Source organism: Giraffa tippelskirchi, chromosome 2 (assembly GCF_054371585.1).
Source record: "Giraffa tippelskirchi isolate mGirTip1 chromosome 2, T2T-mGirTip1v1.2.pri, whole genome shotgun sequence".
Lineage (NCBI taxonomy): Eukaryota > Metazoa > Chordata > Mammalia > Artiodactyla > Giraffidae > Giraffa > Giraffa tippelskirchi.
This window is the reverse complement of record NC_137276.1, coordinates 87440342-87463329: the sequence shown is the minus strand read 5'-3', so window position 1 is coordinate 87463329 and position 22988 is coordinate 87440342. Positions and strand designations below refer to the sequence as shown.

The 22988-nt window shown below is 35.7% G+C and overlaps 1 protein-coding gene and 1 long non-coding RNA gene across 2 annotated transcripts in view; one reads left to right on the top strand and one right to left on the bottom strand.

Annotated features, from left to right (window-relative positions):
- LOC145539813 (uncharacterized) overlaps window positions 1–22988 on the top strand; it is a 373122-nt gene that overhangs the window by 38439 nt on the left and 311695 nt on the right. The gene's annotated exons all lie outside the window — the stretch shown is intronic.
- Window positions 1832–21660, bottom strand: PLSCR5 (phospholipid scramblase family member 5). The gene is made up of 7 exons (XM_081573987.1): window positions 21648–21660; window positions 16528–16691; window positions 11415–11457; window positions 10165–10385; window positions 7856–8017; window positions 4666–4827; window positions 1832–1870 (listed from the first exon to the last, which is right to left on the bottom strand). The coding sequence occupies exons 1-7, from the start codon at window positions 21658–21660 to the stop codon at window positions 1832–1834; spliced, it is 804 nt and encodes a 267-aa protein (XP_081430113.1).

Genomic DNA, 22988 nt, shown 5'->3' with positions numbered 1-22988 from the left:
TCTCTACCATCACCAGAGCTCTGCAAGGTAGCAGAAGGGAAATCTGAGGAGGTTCAGAAAGACTGCATGCCAAGTTCACGGATGTGTGGCTAGCACACAGCACACAGCTAGACTCAGGTGACATCTGTCATAGCTCACAGGACTTCTGCTCCCTCCGTGACTGCACTGCCCCCAACAGGAAGGTGACGCCGGTTCCGCTGAAGGAGTGAATGAGACGACTGGCAGAAGGCTGTGTGTGATTTGAAGCATGCTTATTCTTTGGTGGTTACTGCTAAAATTCTTCTTCCTCACAGGTTGGTCACTGATGCTTGCTTGAGGCAAATACGTGGTTCCTGTACACCCTTTGGGTGCGGGAGGGAGACTCAGGAAAGGTGCAAAAGTAGCATGGGGTCACAAAGAGTTGGGCAGGACTGAACGACTGAACGACAACAACAAGAATGAAGAATGCTAAAGGAAATGAACCAGAAAATGGGAGAGACTCTTTTTCTTTCCATTTTACACCGCCTAAAACTCTTAATCCAGAACCCAGAACTAAACAGATAATGTGTGGGCTATTTAGGGAACTTAACTACCATACACAATGTTATTTCTAGATGACAGATTCCAAACAACTAACTTAGTAACAGATGCTTGGAACACATTCCCTTTACTAAGTGGGGTGTTATCTAGAGTTTCCCTAAACACCTTTATATGTAGATAGAAATTCGGATTGTATTTGTGTAATTCAAAAGTAGAGTTTACGTGATGTTTTGCTGAGATCAAAATTGTTCCTCATTTTGAGAAAGGGAGAAGGACTGTTACATTCATAAAAAGGAAATTTTCCCTTTTTTATGGGCTTTGGAAATGTATGGACAACTGGACTAGAAGTCTGAAAGACTCTGAAAACATTAAAATGAAAGGTATTAATTGAATTGGCTGTGCTTCCTGACCTTCTGTATTTGCCTCATGTATTAAGGCTTTGTTCGTTTTTGTTTGCTTGTTCTTAAGGCCTGGGGCTGTTTGTTTTTCAGAGCCTTAGGTTCCTTTTTTGACTAAGCTTTTACTGCAAATAGATCAAGTTCCTGCTCTGTACCACTGCTTTTACTAGCTTAGAAATTTATTAATATGCTTATTTAAATCCCTAGCACGTGCATGTATGTAAAGCATATTTTGATTTATATATATTACCTTTTTTATGGAATGTAACTGTGCCTTTTGCCACTAGAACAAATTGATTTCATCTGCCGTCTCATCTTTAAACCTATTATTTACCCAACTTTTAGCTTTTTCAGTATAATGTAAAAATGTCTCACTACTATAAGAAGATTAATAAACAAAGCAGAAAAGACTGCTTATGAAAAAATACTTTAGAAACCCAGTCCTTTTGATTAGTAACCAACTCTACTACCAGAAAAACTTCAAAGTGCTCTCTAAACATTGAATTTTCATCAGTGATGCTGCAAGCCTTAGCTCTCATCTTTCATGCTTACCATGCAATGACTTCAAAAGGATAAAAAGAAAGAATGGTAATCTCCCAAAGCTCCACTGAGCTAGGGTCAGTCATCTTGTCTTTACTTATCATGCATTCACAAGCAGATAATTGCTTCATTACATTATGCTTTAATAATAATAATAATAATAATAATTAACATTTTTTTTACAAAAAAAATAAAGCCAATAGTCAAACCATTCAGAAATGAAATCCAGAGCCCAGGGGATTTCTAGAAGAAAATGAAAAAGAATTAGACAGCGTCAAATATAGACCTCTTCAAAGGGAGAGAGATCATTTAAACTTGCCTTTTACTTACTGAAATGCATTCTGCATATTTTATTGTTTTTGTCATCTTGCTTGTTATAATCCAGCCAGTGAATGTTCAAAGAACATAAAATCCTACAAATAAATAAATGGAATATGAGTGAATTGACAAAAAACCAACAATTAAGATCAAGAGTCTTACATGGAAGCTTTGATTATATAAGGCAATTATATTTCCCAGTGGTGTTCCAGGAACATGTGATTTATCAGGAGGAGAAAAATCAGAAAGTTTTAAGCTTCATGACACTCACATGTTTAATTAGCAGAGTTTAAATAACTTGGAAACCTTATCTGAATCAGCATGATATCACCAGGCAAAATTTGGGGTGATCAAGACTTTTTAGAATTAGATTTTTGGATAGTCTGGGTCAGCATGAGAAGCTGTAATAGACACGGACCTTTAAACAAGAGTAAGATATGCCATCATGGACTATGCGGTTGGTAACTCAGTATTCATCTGAGAAAGTACTGAAAACTATACCAGAGGGAACTTGGCGGATAATGCAGTGGTAGTCTCAAACAAAAGACCAAATTACTTGTGAATACTTGTGAATTTTGCTGTGTGGATCAGGGAATATCCTCCCACCAGAAACTTTCTAAAGATTTCTGACCACAAGGTAATAAAATGGAGACAGCATTTACAAATTAAAAACGTAATTCTTGGCAACAAATTGTTTTAAAAGCTTTATTGGCCAAGGGTGAGTGATGGTCACTCAGTTATGTCCGACTCTTTGCGACCCCATGGACTGTGGCCTGCCAGGCTCCTTTGTCCATGGAATTCAGGCAAGAATACTGGAGTGGGTTGCCATTTCCTTCTTCAGTACTGGCCAAGAGCAAAGTGCAAATATTTTATATTATGGTAAAAAGGAAAAGAAAAGCAATGGATGGAACACTGTCTGATAGTCTCAGTGAGTATGTTTCTCTCTCAGACCCTGGAGTGAAAAAGTTATCTTTTCAGATAATTGGGGTGTTGCTTCGATCATTGCTATAGTCACAGGGAATTGTTGACATTTTTGCCATCAGCTTGTTAGTAATACATAAAATACATATGTAGGGCAGATTAAAGGCTTCCCTGGTGGCTCATTGTGGTAAAGAACCCACCTGCCAAGCAGGAGACACAAGTTTGATTCCTTTTCAGGAAGATCCCCTGGAGGAGAAAATGGCAACCCACTCCAGTATTCTTGCCTGGGAAATCCCATGGACAGAGGAGCCTGGCAGGCTACCGCCCATGTGGATGCAAAAGAGTTGGACATAATTTAGCAACTAAATAGCAGCAGCAGCAGGTCAGATTAAAGGTAATATATTTTTAATATAAACATTAAATAAGGGGACTAACCAGAAGGCCAAATTAAGGTTTTGGGAAATGTGTGGGAGTATGTTTATGTGCATGGTATGTTTGGTGTCAAAATGCAGAATGGTCAAAAAATAGAAGGGAGTAGGAAGTGACAAATTAAAAGCCTTGCTAAACAGATAAGGAGAATGGAAAAATGAAAAAGTATGTGGTGAAAGCAAAGATTGACTGGACTTGGTTACGTTTATAGATGAAAATGGAAATTAAGAGTAAGAGACAACTTAGTATAAAAGCCTAGCACTCTGTGTATCGACATTAATTCTACCTCTACCCATGATAGGGAATCAATAAGTTAAAATTCTCTAAAGCTGCTGTCAGAAAAAATGCTACTATATTTACTTTTAATTAAACTCTAAGTATCTATGAGTGCCATCACCAAGGAATTATTTTTAGTTAATATAACTCTCAAGTGTCTCTAGAAGAGCTTAAGTAAATAGAACCACATTTTTTCCCCACTGTAGCACATATTAACATAAACGTAAGATTTAGGATCCTAAAGCGTTGAAGAATAACATGAGAAAAAGAATGAAGGTTTACTTTAAAATTCCATGAACTTTTGTGAGTGCAAAAGCTGAAAAAGGTAAGCAATGAGGGAAAGATTAGAAGGAAAGTGAGGAACAGGGAAAATCAGGTCAGGGTTTGGCACAAGTATTACTTGACTTCTATTCTATCATCACCAATCTAGAAGAAAATGTGTTTGATGAAATTGTTAAATTGAGAAGAAAAGACAAAGACATTATATCTTTGTAATAATAGAAACTGCTACATATTAACTCATCTCTGTTTACTCATGTATCTGTGTACTTATTGGAAGGGCAAGAAAACTGTACTTTTCACATTTTGAATATCACCTGACTCCTTGGTAAGCAATTAAACAGCCCTGAACCTTACCCAGGTAAATAATGTGATTATTTGTGTTTACATATTTTTCACTGGAAGTGAAATTAAGACAAAAGTTGAAAGCCGAAAGAGAAGGCTAACTCAAATATTGAGAAATGATGAGTAGGATGTAGATAGGGAATCCATCCTTGAGAAGAGGGGATGTGAGGGTCACTGGAGCAAGGCTGCTGCTAAGTCGCTTCAGTTGTGTCCAACTCTGTGCGACTCCATAGACAGCAGCCCATCAGGCTCCACCGTCCCTGGGATTCTCCAGGCAAGAACACTGGAGTGGGTTGCCATTTCCTTCTCCAGTGCATGAAAGGGAAAAGTGAAAGTGAAGTCACTCTGTCTGTGTCCGACTCTTAGCGACCCCATGGACTGTAGCCTACCAGGCTCCTCCATCCATGGAATTTTCCAGGCAAGAGTACTGGAGTGGGGTGCCATTGCCTTCTCCAAGGCTCCCTAATATGAATGCAGGCTGTTACATTCTGACTTCTAAACACTGTTGGCCACAAACTAGTCTTCAGTGTATGAAACTCCCTCTGTGGGGTAAAAACTATGTAAAACAGAATGGCTCTATAATAATTGACAAGTGAAAAGGAAAGAAATAAACCACCGTAATCTTTAAGACCACACTTACAAAGAGAAAGCAAGCACCAATCATGGCTGCTTTGACTGTCACATCGAGGTCCACAGGAACGTGAATCCCAAAGTTGTCAGCATTGGTGAAAACATCGTTCACAAAGCCTGACCAGTACTTGGAAATCTTTCCAATTGTAAGCTTTTCATTAATGGTCTTCACCTTTGAAAAGAAAACAAGAGGCTGTAAATTTGAAGGTGAAACCTATGATTTTACATTTCTCTATGCTTACTTCATGAGATATAAGAATAATTTTATTCATCATCTTTAAATGACAATTAAATGGCACTCATTCCTTTATATAATCTTAGGTTTGTAAATTTAACTTTCCAGTTTGTTATTCAGGAATTTTGCTTTTCTGACATTTTTTTAACCATCATGATCTCTTTTTTTCTCCTTTCTGTATGCAGATTGAGAATTTAACTGCAATAAGTAATTAAGGCCAGACTGCCACAAGATGGCAGCAGGTACATAGTCTCAATTACATAGTCTAACCATGATGATAATCCTTCTACCTGAGGTCCACATTTTAAATCTGAATTCTTCATAAAAAAAAAAAAGAAAGAAATATTTTTGAGAAAGATTTTAGAGGAAATTTTTTAGATAAAATTAATTTCTAAGTATAATTTATTTTTTGTAGCTAAGATTTTATAATTACTGATTAGCTTAAATATCATCAGTTCAGTTCAGTTGCTCAGTTGTGTCCAACTCTTTGCGACCCCATGGACTGCAGCATGCCAGGCCTCCCTGTCCATCACCAACTCCCAGAGTTTACTCAAACTCATGTCCATTGAGTCGGTGATGCCATCCAACCATTTCATCCTCTGTCGTCCCCTTCTCCTCCCGCCTTCAATCTTTCCCAGCATCAGGGTCTTTTCCAATGAGTCAGTTCTTTCCATCAGGTGGCCAAAGTATTGAAGTTTCAGCTTTAGCATCAGTCCTTCCAATGAATATTCAGGACTGATTTCCTTTAGGATGGACTGGTTGAATCTCCTTGCAGTCCAAGGGACTCTCAAGAGTCTTCTCCAACACTACAGTTCAAAAGCATCAATTCTTCAGTGCTTAGATTTCTTTATAGTCCAACTCTCATGTCCACACATGACTACTGGAAAAGCCATAGCTTTGACTGGATGGACTTTTGTTGGCAAAGTAATGTCTCTGCTTTTTAATATGCTGTCTAAGTTGGTCATAACTTTTATTTCCAAGGAGCAAGTGTCTTTTAGTTTCATGGCTGCAATCACCATCTGCAGTGGTTTTGGAGCCCCCCAAAATAAAGTCTGCCACTGTTTCTCTGTTTCCCCATCTATTTGCCATGAAGTGATGGGACCAGATGCCATGATTTTAGTTTTCTGAATGTTGAGTTTTAAGCCAACTTTTTCACTCTCCTCTTTCACTTTCATCAAGAGGCTCTTTAGTTCTTCTTTGCTTTCTGCCATAAATGTGGTGTCATCTCTATATCTGAGGTTATTGATATTTCTCTCAGCAATCTGGATTCCAGCTTGTGCTTCATCCAGTCCAGCATTTCTCATGATGTACTCTGCGTATAAGTTAAATAAGCAGGGTGACAATATATAGCCTTGACGTACTCCTTTCCTGATTTGGAACCAGCCTGTTGTTCCTTGTTCAGTTCTAACTGTTGCTTCTTGACCTGCACACAGATTTCTTAGGAGGCAGGTCAGGTGGTCTGGTAGTCCCATCTCTTTTTAAGATATTATCAGTCATTGCTTAATTTCATTTTTATGTTGTACTCAGACATTTACAAGGTCATTCCTTTGTAACTAACCTAAGGCCTATCTTTCATTTGAGAAACTTCTCTGGGCTAATGTACCACATAAATGCAGACTACTAATTTGACAGAAAATGTCTATAGTTCTTTTCAACTAGAAGGAACCTACAATTAAACTATCCACTATTCATTTGCTTGCCCTGTTTCTCATTCAAAGGCTCAAAGTGATTCACTATAAACTTTCACTTTCTGTGCGAAAGTAGAAGATAGAAAATAAAGGAAGTTACTTAGGTCATCTCTATACCATAAATGGCATTTATGGTGGCTCAGTGATAAAGAACCCACCTGCCAATACAGGAGATGTGGTTTGATCCCTGGGTCGAGAAGATCCCCTGGAAAAGGAAATGGCAACCCACTCCAGTATTCTTGACTGGAGAATCCCATGGACAGAGGAGCCTGACAAGCTACAGTCAATGGGTTTGCCAGAGTAGAACGCGACTTAGTGACTAAAAAACAATACCATAAATATTGAAACTCTTACGTACTCCTCAATTATAGGGCTTATTTTTATTCTTTACTCTTAGGAAAGTTATGCCAAGAATATTTTGAGTGGGGTGGAGTTATGACAGCCCATTTTGTAAAATGTACATTGTATTCTAGGTGAGTCGTGTTCCTTGAAATCCTGTAAACTTAATATCCTATGTGAGATATACATGAATGAATAGCGTGAATAAACAAAAAAGAAATACATACTTTAGCCTATTTCCTCTAAGATTTATTTCTAGGAAAAACTGTTAAGTAAAAGGAAAAGAGGGCAGCAGAGGATGAGATGGTTAGATAGCATCACTGACTCAATGGATGTGAATTTGAGCAAAGTCTGGGAGATCGTGAAGATCAGAAGCCTGGCATGCTGCAGTCCATGGGGTCGCAAAGCGTCGGACACCACCTAGCGACTGAACAAAGCTTTTAAGATAGTTCATATGCTTACACATTGAATTTGCAAGTACTTACTGTTTTCTGATTTACACACATGTTTATATGAGAATAGATTGTTTTACAAAATGAAGTTAGCAAGTCTTACTTACATAGCTTTTAAATTAATGATATTTTAATGGAGTGTGCTCTTGAGATCAGAATTGGGATATGTTACCACCAGGGATATAGGAAAGAAGATGTAATTTCCGTGATTCTAAACTAAATATGTTTGCTTTATACCATGGGTGCTGTAATTCCACATACATCAAATTTTTGTAGTTTGTTCTAAAAAAAAATTCTTGAACTTACTGTCTCTGGAATTATGAGTTATTATTGGCATGTATAATATTACTTATTCCATTATTTCACAAATGTATTATTTTCTGAATTTATTTCAGAAATATTTCCTGATTTTAACATTTAAAAAATTGAATTATGTTGCAAAAAATCAGGACCTAAGTGAAACAGTCCTTCATTTGTCATTCGTACCTCAAAGTCCACATCGCCAAAACAGCCACATGTTGCACAAGGACCAACAATTTTCAAAATATCTTCTTTGTTTGCATTTTGGATTGTGAATTTAGGCAGAAAGGGGTCCCACTTCTGTGCAACATAACCAACTATAGAACCAGGAGGGGCTTGGATTTCTAACTGTAGGAAGAGATAATAATAAAATAAGATTTCCTAAGGTTGTTGTATTTTAATTTTACTATAATGTCTGCTTACTTCTAAACAGGATATAAAAGGTTCTAAATATCTGCTTCTATGCTATACTGGATTTTTAAAATAAGTTTTAGAAACAAAGAAATTCACTGTATAGATATGTGTTCCTTATGATGCACTAAAAGTCCATGTCTTTGATCTTCATTGCCTAAGGAGAACCTACCCCAGGCCTGTCTTCTGACCCTGGGATATTGGCTTCTTTGCCATGTTTGTTCCAAGTACAATCATTGGCCAAGCATTGAAGTTGTTTCCTATGATATACTTCATATTTGTCCCCTCTTGGCTGTTGTCACAACACACATCTATTTTTAAGCCTCACTTCTTGATTCTTATAATTTTTTTCCTCTTTGATTTGTCAACTTCAGCTTCTCTGTGCTAACAAATGTTTGCAGAGTTACAGTTGTTACACGCCAGTTTGATTTCTGTTTCATTTTGTCCAAAGCATTAAAAGAATATCATTTGCATTTTCAGAGCTGACTAGTATTTTGCCCCATTATCCTTCATCCCCCTAATTTCTTAATTGTCCATAATACTGTATTTCAACATATTTATTTAGCCAATTCAAATACTTTGTATTAATAAAATAAGCTGGAAGTGGGTGAAAATGATGAATATTGTTTGCTTCTAAATCAAGCCAACTCTCCATCATCTGATCTCCTTTTGTCTTTTCTTACTTATTAAGTTCATAGTTTTATGTGCATGTCTGTAGTGTTTTTGGATAGACAAAGGTTTCTCAGCAAGACTTCTCAGAATTACATAGATTTGTTCTAGGATCACTTCTAAAGTAATTGATTTGATTTCAACCAGATTAAAAATATACTAATCAATATTAGGATGCATCTTATGTTTAATTTACGTGACATGGGGTTACTTTGAAATAAAACATTAATTGTCAGAAATGTTATAATGGGTGTATATCTGAGTTATACTGACTTAGCATCTTGGGGCATATTAGATCTTGAATATCCCTAGTAGAAGGGTAAAAATTCTTGGGCTGCAAGAATTTGAGTACCTTAGCAATCCTATCACTTGACCAGATAATTGCCTATAAAGAGTTGCAGAATTAGCTTCAACATATATTCTTAGAAACTTCTCTACTTAAGGAGAGTTCTATATTAGTATTTACTTCCCATTGTGCTAAGTAGAATATTTATACATAGGTCCTCAATAAAGAAACTTGGGCTTGAAAAAAGATACTTGGATCAAATCTCTCTTATGATATATTCTAGATGTGTGACCATAGGTGAGGCACCTCTAAGCCTCAGTTTCCTTCATTGCAAAATGTAGAGAGTAAAATCTTTCTTCTCACTTAGAAGTTCCTCATATCAAAGAGATCAAAGTAAGTATATATTCCACATAAACTTAACTGCATCATGTCCATGAAAGTTATTACTATAGATTTACTAAAAGGTGATGAAAATGTATTATATATTAAAATATAGTAATCAAATGATTCCCTCTAGAAAAATAACACAGTCTTTGCTGAACCTTGAAGTTTGTCATAAATGGGTAAATGGAACGTGAGATTTTGTTCTAAAAATAATACTAACCCAAGAGATTCCTCTAGGAGAGTTTGGTATCACTAAGTACTCCCTGAACTTTGTACCAATGAGAAGATGAAGAGTAGACCTGCTTAATGGTGGAACTTACAGGATGTTACCTAGCTAATACAGAGATTCAGGAGGATGTGGCTCATTTATATGATGCATGAGCTGTCTTTCCAAATTAACACCATGGAAGACACAGTTAGTGCCTAGTATCTCATATTTGTTGGCGGTCTCAGTGCCTAGTATCACTAATGGAACAAAAACAATTTTATCAAAATCATGCTACTGCTTAATATCAAACCTTTATATGAGTAAAAATGGTAGTTTTTCATTGGAAATGAAAAAAATATATGTATTAGTGAATCACCAAATCCTTAAGCTGTTCTGATCTTAAAGGAGCAACATTCTAATTCAACCAATTGAAAGGTTAATGGCCTTGTAATGCCAGCTGAATGTCATTTATTAAAGAAATAATTGCTAACCTTTCCAACTGTGGAAAATAAAAGCACACCCAGGTCAGTGACTAACCTCTTGTAGGTAGCAAGGGCACCAGCAGCTGTTACACTTCAAGGGCCTGTTGACTGTAATCACCTCTTGACCTGAGTTATCGGTGATCTTCAGAATGCATGATCGCAGAGTGGAACAGAAAGTACGGTTGAAGCAGATGCTTTCCTCCACTGCAAAGTATATTCTTTGTCCCAAGCTGTTTTTAATCTCATATTTGTTGGAGGTCTCAGTGCCTAGTATCACTAATGGAACAAAAACAATTTTATCAAAATCATGCTACTGCATAATAGCAAACCTTTATATGAGTAAAAATGGTAGTGTTATTAAAAGAAAGCAGCATGACTGATTAGTTATTAAGTACATGGTATCTTCTTCAGACAAATCTATTTCTGTACTCTAAATTTTGAGGCTTTAGCCATAGAAATCAAAGTAGACTCTGCAAACAGAGCTGTGCAATTGATAAATTTTGATTCCAGGTATATGACCTACTTGGACACTTGTAGTACTTTTCAACTAGGGAAGCAGTGCTCTAAAGAAGAATCATACTCAAATTATTCTGTCATTGTTATGGAATTTACTGGGACAACTCACAGTGATACTAATGATTCTGTCTAAAACTCTATCTGGTACTATATCTACAGCTTCATGCTATCTATTTATTGCAATTTTGACATACCTTAGGCATTATACAGAATATTAAGGATGAACATACTCAAGTAATTTGAGTATTCATCATTATAAATTTGTGCCCTGTTAAATGATTTGGTTTTTGACGAATCACTGACAGTATGATAAAACATAGAAATTTATTTTGATTTTTTTGTTGTTGGTCTCAGCCTCAATTTCCATGTCTGAAATTGTTAAGAAAATTTAAATTATTAGCAGCCATGGAAATGACCAAATAGCTTTTATTACTTCAAGATTAAAAACAATGTTACATTCCTAATGACAATATCATCAAAAATTTGGGGAGTTTTATGCTTTTAGGCTTGTCAGACTAATAATTTTACTTTCAATGGGAGAGAGGTCCAAGAGGGAGGGAACATATGTATACCTATGGCTGATTCATGTTGGTGTTTGACAGAAAACGACACAATTCTGTAAAGCAATTATCCTTCAATTAAAAAATAAATTAAAAAAAAAAAAGAAACCTTTCCCAGAAAAAAAGTAGACCTAGTGCTCTTTTTGATTTAATTCTATCCTAAACATTTAAGTTTATTGTTTATAAAATACTTAGTTTAGCAATTTTAATGATTACAGAATGTACTTACTTCCAAGAAGCTCCACCTGCTGGTGTATAATTATCAGGTCTAACTGTTAAAAGATGACATGAAGAAAATAAAAAGTATTACATCACAGGCCTTTGAAAACCTTTGCAGCTATTACCATCAACCTGTTTACTGGACTACATGGAATTAGGTGTTTTTCATGTTCTCTGTGAGGAAAACGGTGGAAAACAACTCACATTTTATAATGAAGGGGAAAAAAAAAAAGCTAACATGGTTTTTACTCAAGTAAAAATTACAAGAACCTTGAAAATCTCAAAACAAAATTGCTCTGAATAAGAATAGGAACTGTGGTTAGCTCTGTGTTTTTCCTGTGGTAATAAGATAGCTCTTGGGAATTATACCAATACCCTGGAGAATATTTTTAAACAGTCTCTGAATAAGAATGCCTATAGGGTTTTAAACTTCTTTCTCACTCTCTCTTTCTTTAAAAGAAATGAACCAAGAGGATACAAACAGTAATGATCTGCATGCTTGGCCTCTCCTCTCAACCCTAACTCTACTTTCACTCTGTCATGTAGTAACTCATTCCTGATGGTGATGAAAAGTCTGTTAAAGCTGAGAAAGGCTGTTCTTTAATTTCTTTTTTCAGTCACACTTTTCTTTGAACTAAGGGGAAAAAATCCATAAATCCTGTCAACAAAATACCAGTTTAAGCAGAAAAGAGTTAAGCTTCTAAATGCATGACACATTAAAACTTGCCTATGCAATTAGAAATGAAGTTAATTTACAGAGATAAATTAGTCACAGGTAGTTGAGACGTGACTATGTTGAATAGAATATAATACAAATGGTTTTTTAAAGGAAATATTTAAAATATGTTCTTAGAATGAATTTTATCTATGTATATTTTAATTTTCATATTCAGCACTTAAAGATTCACTAAGGTAAAATCATGAACACTGAATACAGTGCTGATTATTGCCTTTTTGAATGCTTCATTTTCTATTTTGCCTTAAAATTTTCACTTTATTCTTCTTTCACATTAACTAACTCACTGATAACTTTCAAATAAATGTAGTAATTGATAACATTTGGAATTGATTGGGCAATCACAAACCCAGAAAATATGAAATTATCTTATTTCCTTCATTCTTCTTGTATATCCTGAGGTAGAGGTAAAAACATTTCTTCTTATTTTTGATAAGAGTGTACATATGGCCTCCTTTCCAAGATTCACAAACATATTTTTTACAAAAATAATTTATATTGTAAGATATTCTAGAACATATTTAAACAACTACGACAAAAGCATTAAGAAATCTTGGAACTGGTCTTTGTTACGTAGTGTTGTTAGTTCTGTTTTCCTCTTTTGAGGAAAAAGGTGAGTTGACAGAAGAGAAGAGACATGCATGATTATTTAGCAGTGGATCTATGTAGGCTCAGATGGTAAAGTATCTGCCTGCAACGAGGGACACCAGGTTTGATCCCTGGGCGGGGACGATCCCCTGGCGAAGGAAATGGCTACCCACTTTAGTATTCTTACCTGGAGAAGTCCATGGACTGTAGCCTGGTGGGCTATAGTTCATGGGGTATTGGACATGACTGAGTGACTAACACTCCCCCCCACCACTATGTAGGTGTAACTTAGAGATGGAGAAGAAGTTTTGGGGTGCGAAAGTAAGGTTTGAGTTTAGGAACTTTAACTATTTATGTCATGGATCAAGTTTCAGCCCTGAACTTTAGAGACTATTCATTGAAAAGGTAATTGTACGTCTCTAACATCTAATAATAGTGGTTGTTTATTTAATGACTACCTTGAGGTAGTCGCTGTGATAGATATTTGACATAGTGTCTGACTTAGTCTTCACAAACATCAGAGAACAGGATATCATTACATGTAACATGTGAGGAAACAATCCCAGAGAAAGAAAGTGGTTTTGCTCAAGATCATAGAGCTTGTAAGTGGTTAGGCTGGGGTATGAACCCAGGCAGTGATACCTTGGATTTCAACTTGCTCTCTACTCTGCTGTACCAGCATAACTTAACTAATCTTAGGAACTGGGAGAAACAATTCTTAAGTGACACTGTGGAACTTCTGAGTACCTTTCCTCACTCTTATACTCACCCATCCTCTTCAATAACCTCGAATGTGATCTCTCTCTGTGGACAAACCTCCTGGATATGAGGGTCCTGGTTTTGGTTGTTCTTCTAGTTTCCTTTAAGTAGCCCTGGGCCACTTATAAACTGTGGTCCAAAAAGAGCCTTTTTCATCTTTTGCTATTAATTGATGGACCAGGAATTGTTGGAAACTTGAAACAGATTACATCCTGTATTCAGGTGTTAGGACAAGCAGAGCACTCGTACAGTAAGAAAGCTTCAGAATGGACACCGAATGACAGCCTTGGAAATGTATGTACAATTCATATATATAATTTATCACGTTTACAGGTATCAGTGATTCCATTTAATATATGTATTAGGTTGGCCAAAAAGTTCATTTGGATTTTTCCATAAGATGTTACAGAAAAACCCATAAGAAACTTTTGGTCAACCCAATACTTCAAAATAAATGCAATCTTACATGTGCCTTTATAAATTTTAACTCAGTACTCTGATCTGTAGATGACTAAATAAAAGTTATCCTTTGATGCTTATAGGATAAAATATTATTGACTATTATGAATATGTTAATTTAACTTGGAATAAATATAATTCGATCTCTGGGTTGGGAAGATCCCCTGGAGAAGGAAATGGCAACCCACTCCAGTATTATTGCCTGGGGAATTCCATGGATGGAAGAACCTGGTGGGCTAATTTCCATATGGTCACAAAGAGTCAGACATGACTGAAGTGACTTAGGACAATCTATAATACATGAACAACATATATGTACACACATATATATGTAAATATATATGTATATACACATATTTTTATACGTGTGTATATAAAGATATACACAGACACACACATACACTTGCCACCTGGGAGTTTATTTTCAATTTGTTAGTAAAAACACGATTATCAATAGTTACTGGATAATCATGATTAAAAGAGAGTAGGTGATTTTTTAAATATTTACATTGAGATTTTAATTTGGAAGCATTTTTATTGAATATTTTCCTGTTTGTTTATTGAAGCATGCACTATTTTCAAATATTCATAATTTTATTGTGGTTTTTAGATAAAAGCTCACAAAATTCTTCATATATATATATGTGTGTATATATATATGTGTGTGTGTATATACATATATATATATATATATATATATATATATGTTTCTCACAAACTGGAAGTATTAAACTTTTAAAATGCTTATTCATCCTGTTTCTGTATGCACTGCTTTAAAGCAAATGTGTTCTTTTAGTATAAAGACTACACATTTCCATTCCCTTTGAAGGAAAATACCCACCAATTTATGACATATTTTTGTTTTCTGAAAAAAGAGTACCAAAGGTATACATTTGGAAAATTGACTTTGTTTTAGAACTGAAGCCAGTGGGCTCATATCTCTATCAAATATGAAAAAAAGTGTGTTCATGTCAAGCATCTGGCTCTGGGTATGTCATCGTTCATGGATGGAAGAAGAATATGTGATGACCATATGTGATCATCAAACCCCAGCCCTCTGGCACTGGTATATCACTTTTATACTTGGCAAAACCTTGTCTGACAACATTCCCAAACAGCTTGCAGCAGTTAATCAACTCTAGTCAGCTATTACAGCTGATCCTTTCTGCAGATGGAAGATGGTAGGTTAGCTTTTCCAGCTCTTTTACATATCTCCCCGAGCTCTCCAGTCTCTAAAGTACATTTGTCTGCCAGTGGGTTTCTGGAGAAGGCATCTGCAATTATAAACATTTTCCCAGGAACATATGCTGTGTGTAGCTTAAACCCTATCGGGCATAACAGAAATCTCTTGCACCTTAAGGGAATTAACACAGATATTTGATTTTGATAAAGGAGATAGACTTTATAGTTAGAAAGAGTGCCAAATAAGCTGAAAATCGCAGCACATGTGCTGACATCTCAATATTAGTGTAAGTGTATTTCTAATCTAGTGTAGGATAAATATAAAAGCATCAATAATGTATACAAATATCAATTGCAACTTAGGTGTCATAAAATTCAGATGATATTTCTTGACTGATTTATTATAAGGCTTGAATCACTGCTTACCCTCCAATGACTAGAACAGTGACTATACTTAGTAATAATATGATCTTTCAAGCAAATTGGCCCAGAGATGGCAGCAGTATCAGAAGACAGTAATGCTAACTTGATAGCTTGATTTCTCTTGGATTTCCATCCACCTTTTGAGATTCAGTTGACAATATTAAGCTCTCAACTCACTGAGAAAGTCTCTCCTGAGTACTTTGATCTTTAGCAACCTTTCTCTTCTCTTTTGTTGTTTAGTCACTAGGTCTTGTCCAACTGTTTGTGACCCCATGGACTGTAGCACAGGCAGCTCCTCTGTCCATGGGATTTCCCAGGCAAGAATAGTGGAGTGGCTTGCCATTTCCTTCCACAGGGGATCTTCCCTATCCAGGGCCTGAACCTGTGTCTCTTGTGTCTCCTGCATTGCAGGTGGATTCTTTACCCCTGAGCCACCAGGGAAGCCCTCTCTTCTTTGTACACCTGCCCACATTAAAAGTGTGTGCTTCTCTGGCTCTAGCACCCAGCCTTGCATTTTTTGTCAACATTTTTTGTCTTTGCCAAAGAAGTTGCAGAAGGTTTGAGTGAGAGGACCTAGGTTTTATACCATTTATGTGCCTTGATTATAACAGGTACTCAGTTAATATCCTTTAATTAAATAGCTGTAGGTGACTAGACATATTAAATAATTCCTCTAGGATTTAAATTTGCTGACACCTTGAGCAATGAAGAGAAGGATAATGTGCTAAACAGCTCAGTCAAAAATGTTTAGTCTTCCCTCTATGTCAGGTAAATAAGGAAAATAGAAGTGGTTATAAAAGAAGGCAAATTTTCTTGCTAAGTAATATAAATAAATAAAAGACAGATTGTGTAATGCTTTTCTCACTTCAATAAGTTATTTGCTGAAGTTTTTAGTCTTGATTGGAGGGAGAGAAACCAAGTTTGTATTTGTTTTAAAGGGAAAAAAAACTTTGTAGAAATAGTGAGATAAAAGCACCTGGCTTAAATATTCTAGACCAGGAGGATGATTCCCTGGTGGAGGGGGACCCCGCTGCCATACTTGGTCCCTTGGATTGAAAGGTAAGATGTGAAGACTGTGGTTTGGGTCTGAAGCTCCCGGAAGAAAGCCAGGCAGACCTCTGCTTCTTTGGTTCTGTGCATCTGCAAGAGAATGACAGTCCCAGCCCATATGTAAATGTAGGCCATTTTATTTTGTCTTATAATATTTCCTGCTGCATAATTCACAAGGTAGAGTATCTCCTACATAGCCTCTCACTTCAGTGCCCCTTCCTTCATTTTCTATATTCACTGTCACCACCACTTCACCTTGAAGCCAGAGAAAAAGGAATGTAGTTGTGAGAAAAAGTTGGATAATTTGGGCAAAATAAATCATTTTAGAAAATAATGTTTTTTGAAAGCAAGTGAAACTTCTATTCAAAGAACTGAAAGATTATAAACTACAAATGGAAAATCAATGACCAAAGAAACTAGGCATTCTCTACTCATAAAAGGATGGCCTTAGACATAGGTTTCGAATCATTCTTAATGACTTTTGAGCATATTCTCCCTTCCTCAAATATATGAAGTTGCCTCATAATTTTCAAGATTATTTTGTCTCTTTTCATCAGTAACACCACTATGCATAGATTTAATTCAGTGGTTCTTGTGCTTTAGCCTGCAGCAGAACCACCTGGCCTGCCTCTAAGTTGTTTCAGCCGTGTCTAGCTCTTTGTGACCCCATGGACTATAGCCCACCAGTCTCCTCTGTCCATGGGTTTCTCCAGTTAAGAATACTGGAGTGGGTTGCCATTTCCTTCTCCAGGGGATCTTCCCAACCCAGGGATCGAACCCACGTCTCTTATGTCTTCTGCATTGGCAGATAGGTTCTTTACCTCTAGTGCCACCTGGGAAGACCAAACACCACCTTGGAGGGCTTAGTAAAACACACACTGCTGGGCTCACTCCAGACTTGCTGATTCAGTGGATGGAGTGGGGATGGAGCTTGAGAATTTGCGGTTCTAATAAGTTCCCAGGTAAACTAATGCTGCTGGGCTGACAATATATACTTTGAGAACTAATGGGAATATTTGAAACTAATTTATGAGATTCTTAAGGGCAGTGTAATATCTAAATTTAGCTGTGATTTCTCAATAAGCATCCAAAATCTTTTTGATTTACTACCAAGTGCAAATCCCTTTGTAGCTCATCCAACATTATAAAAGGTAAAATAATTACAAGATTCTAAAATGTTTGGCTTTGATTTTTCAAATAATCACCTGCTTTCTATATTTTTGCCAGGTAAAATTGTCACTATTTTGATTATCTCTTAGGTAGATATCTATTAGATTGAAATTTGGAAACTTACTCTTTATCCTGCATTAGTCTGGAGCCCATGTGATATTATGCATATGGCCTGTAAGTGGTACATGCAAAATTCTTGTTTTTCGTTAAAAACATATTTTATTACCTTTCTACTATTATTTTTCCCTTTTCTTCTCACATGACCACCTTTGAATATCTTCCTCATTAGATATATTAATTTTTTTAAGACTATCTGTGTTCTCATTTCTCATCTTTATTAAGTCAAATTGTCAGACATCTCACATGTGCATTCATTTCATTTACATGTTGCTATTTTAGATTGAGAGTATGTGCAGAGCAAGGTTCATGATAAGTGTTTTCAAATATCAGAGGAGCCATTATGAAGAAAATAACTTAGTGGATGAGATGGTTGGATGGCATCATCAACAAAATGAGCATGAATTTGAACAAATTCTGGGAGATAGTGAAGGACAGGGAAGCCTGGCATGCTGCAGTCTGTGGGGTCGCAAAGACTCAGACAAGAATCAGTGACTGAACAACGATGAACAACAAACTTAGGCTATTTTGAAGACCTATGAATAGGAAGGACAAGGAAAACTGTTTCTGGATTAATAGGAAGAAGATATTTATGACAGCTGCACAAAGATTTGGATAAGCATTCATTGTACTTATACTAAAATCAGAGTAACAGCTTTATAATCACAGTAGATTTAAATGGTCTCTCTTAGCACTGACACCCAAGTCCATGTAATTTGTGTGTGTGTGTGTTGAGGGGGCAGTATTATTCTGAATCTTTTAAACCTCTAAAGAGTAAATTTGAAGAAAGGACTGGTTTTCTTTTAAATAGTATTCATTCCTCTTCATTCACTGTTTCCCAAACATATCCTGTATGAGCACTTGAGAGGGATTTAAAAACAAAGAATGGTGAAAGAATATAGGCTCCAAGGTGTGGTCCTTTGGACACTAACATAAACTGTTACCAGGAGCAATTGGCTCATTATAGTCATGTGTACATTTGATGTTAACGAGGGACATTAATTGCCAGATGGTCCAATTATTTATTTAATCATAAGGTTGTGGGAGTAGACAAAATGGATCTCTAAGATTATACCATTCTGTGACATTTAGAATTTGGACATGCTTTAGGGGTATGACTGAATGGAAACAAACTTGTCCTTTGGCCCCATGAAAATAGAGCCCCATACTGACAGTATTATAGCAATTTGCTTCCTCCAAAGCCCCCATCCTGAACTTCTCTCAGGTTTGGAACAGACACAAAGGATATAGGCTTCAGAATTCCTCTTGCTCTAGGGAAAGGGGCCTGAATGAGAACCCCTCCTCAAGAGTGAGTGGCTAAGAAAACTGAGAGGAAGACTATGTAACACTGTCAGATTTGGGAGAGGAGCGAATGCAACCCTAGCAATAGCACTTGGAAAATAATAAAAGGGTACACATCCTTTCATTGGCAGTAGTGCCAAAAGCACTGTTGTTCTTGACTTTCAGAGGAACAGAGACAAAATTGTGATCTGGGGAACACTAGTTTAAAATGATAAAATTCAGAATAGTGTTTCATCTTGGAGATGGAGGTGTATGGCTATTGAATAGTAAGGGCTATTGAATTAATGCACTGCAGCCCAGATCACGTCCAAAGTCTTTACTAGAAGTAGAGGCTCAGTCAGACACTGCTGAGAACACCATTCTGAGAGCACTTGCTTGCTCTTCTGGGATTTCGGCTTACATTGGAGCAGCAGAGCCTTTGAAGATCTAAACTGAAGCTTCTGTTGAGTTTAGATCATCCTGGGAATGCCTGTTTTTCTCAAACTTTAAGTTTGAGACCAACGTGTTCTTTTTTTTTTTTTCAACGTGTTCTTAAATTGTGTTTGTTTATACTAAACTAAGGGACTTCAGACCACACAAATATTTCTTCAGTTCTAATGGCATCCAGTGTCCAGATTATCCTTTGATTTAGTGATGCTGACGGAACTGCCTGAGAAATGTGTGAAATGTCCAACTAGCCTGTATTCCCTGGGAAAATGCTAACTGCCAATGCAGATTAATGGGCCAGAGGGCATCATGACAGTATAAATAATGTCTTTAAATCTATTTGAATAAAACTCCACAAAAATATGATAAAGTGACTTGCCCCCTGAAACAAGATTCCTAATTCAAAAGGAAACTTCATTTTCACTTCTTTTAAGTACTATATGGTCCTCTCACAGATATTTTACCCACTTCATCTGTTAAATATTTTGATTGGGTTGCAGAAACAGTGTTAGTTTTCTACTTAAAGTTTTACCTCTTAAGTTTAGTCTTGAGCCCTTATCATTACTGAACATCACTGCTTTTTTTGGTAGATTAATCATATTTTGATCATAATATTGCTTTCTAGTCACAAGTTTCTTCAAAGACTATGACCACCAGTTGAAGAAGAAACTCCTTTGAATTTCTATCTGGCTTTGAATTTCTATCTACTCTTTTAAAAATGTATAACTAGCTTATAAATATTTCACATCCTCTGCAACTCTTTACCTTACAGGCTACGGTTGTTGCTGTAACTGTTACTTGATAAAGTGATGAAATGTTTCGGACTGAGTCTTAGCGTCAGTCTTAAATGAAGGAAAGAACGTGCCAAGATTTTGTCTTCAAATATAAAAATGAGACACACATATATTAAAATTCATGATTTTGAAGTTTCATGTCTATATTTTACAATTTGTTTGAGCTTTCCCGATGATACTCAGGGACTAATGTACAGTGAGAAAAAGTGAAAAAAAAAATACTTCCTTTGTTCCAAGTTAAATAGCATCCTAAGTGTATTTTGATAAAGGAAGCAAAAAGCGTACACATTTCTCTGATGTGGATCATTAATTTAATTTAAGATATTTTAAATTGGTGGACTCTGTTAATCCTATTTGTAATTAGGTTAAAAGGTTTCCATCAATTATACTGATCACAATTCTTCATGATAAAACTTTTCATTACAGCCTAGAGTTTAATGGCTTCTTCTGATAATGGAATGAAAACACATTATAATTTCATTTTTATATCATTTCACAAGTGTTTTTAGTGAGATTGCAACTCATTATCTAAAAGCAGCATATCCCTTATCTTCTGAGAAGTTCTTTAAGTGAGACAGCACTAATGAGATTTACATTTTCAGAGATGTGAGGAAAATTTACCAGTCCCCCCTCCCAAAGTCTTTAACTAATCTGTTTGCTTAAATTAGTTTCTGTTTACTTTTTATATATAATTTACCATCAAATAAATTTTCAAAGATTTTTGCTTTGTTTTTCAGAAATATTTGCTTCCAGTCCATTAAATTTACTAGGATCTCCTGAGAACACACGTTTAATTCTCTATAATAAATGGCTGTATCACATATTTTAAATAGCAAATAGGAGATTTAAAAATATTGAACTATAACACTTTTAACTTATGTGTGAAAAGTTTTCTACCGATCTCTTTAAACTGAAAATACCAACTTGTGTTTGGCATTAAATATTCCCATTCTAAATTTTGCTGTGCAGCTTTTCTCGTTAAGTCACTAGGTTTATATTTATGATAACAAAAGCATTGTTTGCATCTTAACTTTTGCATTCTTTTAGGTAGAGTGTTTTTTTTTTTTTTAATTTATTTAATGCAACATGCTCTTTGGCATTCAAAGTTAAAAACTACAAAATTCCGAAGAACTAAATGACAGGTTTTAAAGTATCTATCTCACTGATTGTAACAGCCTTACAACGTATATTTTCAGTCATAAGGAAAATATTATTAGCTGCCTATATTTACTCTTACCTTTAGAGGCCATGAATACGTCTGAGTCACTTCTTCAAAGGCAGCCAGGTTAAAAGAAAGGCTCTTCTTGTTGCAGCAAGGAGAGAAACACAGCAGGCATAGAACTTCAGAGGGTGTCTGTCTGCTTCTTGTCAGCTTACAAACACCAGAGGAAGGGAGAGCCTCGCTGCTTCCGGAGTGCTGTGTTTTATCATTGTGAACAACAGGGGGAGACAAAGCTATCATCAAAAATAAACACTACTCACAAACCGTCATCCCACTTGGTGGCTGAAGGACCAATTGGAAAAGAATAAAAACTCAGGAAGGAAAATATGCAATACTTATTTTTATGGGCCTTATTTCCACTTAATGTTTAAAAATTATTTCTTGAAATATGTACTTTTTCCCTCACTGCTATAGCAGAAATATTTTGTTTCTCTAATTTCTAGCAATCTCCTGTAACAAAGTCTGTGATAAAACATTCTATCATATGTAGGTTTCTGATAGTTCTAAAGATACGTTTTAAATTTTTAAAATGTTTGAGCAGTCGTATTCTTATGTTTTCTCAGGATTTCTCCCCACTCTGTCTCCCTGTAACAAACAAGAAAAGAATTATTTCATGCTATTTATATATATAAATATATATTTAGTTTATTTTTAGTTGAATTTTGTTAATCAGAGGAATTTGAAAATGCAAACATTCAATAATCTAAAGTTAAATGAAACATAGAGTTAATATTTAACTGTGTTGCATTTAAATTTTTTTTCCAAGGGAAAAAAAATAACTGTAACCTTCACTAGCCAGCTCATATTTCTCAATGCCCATGGAGATTTTGCTCATGAAGTCAGTGCCCTGGTTGATGTAATTTGCAGAGGTTGAATTAGTTGGATTTACTACTTTATCAGCCACACTGTCTACTTCTAAAAATAGTTAAGTTGCCTGAGAAGGCATAGATAGTGATGAAAAATAATAAAGTCAGCTCTCAGGTTGTAGAGCAACAAAAGTGTGGGATCTTCCTGTTTGGCCAAAGAGGTGTTTCTTTTCGTTGTTGTTTTGAAGTGTTCGAAGTTGAAATGAGCTACTATTTTTTGAGTTATCATTTTGCATAAAAGTATATAAATATGACTAGTATTTTAAAATTAAATTTTATGTTCACTAAATTTCTTAATGTTAGTCATAGGCATCTGAAAAAACTTTGATCTGAAGCAAGTAAGTTGTTATTAGAACTATCAAACGTGATATTTTAAATTATAATCACAAGAGACCAGCTAATTTTGACTTTGAACAGAGCACCAATTTTAAAACAAAGGATAAAAATCTAGTGGAAGTGAGAAGTAGATTCAAGGGATTAGATCTGATAG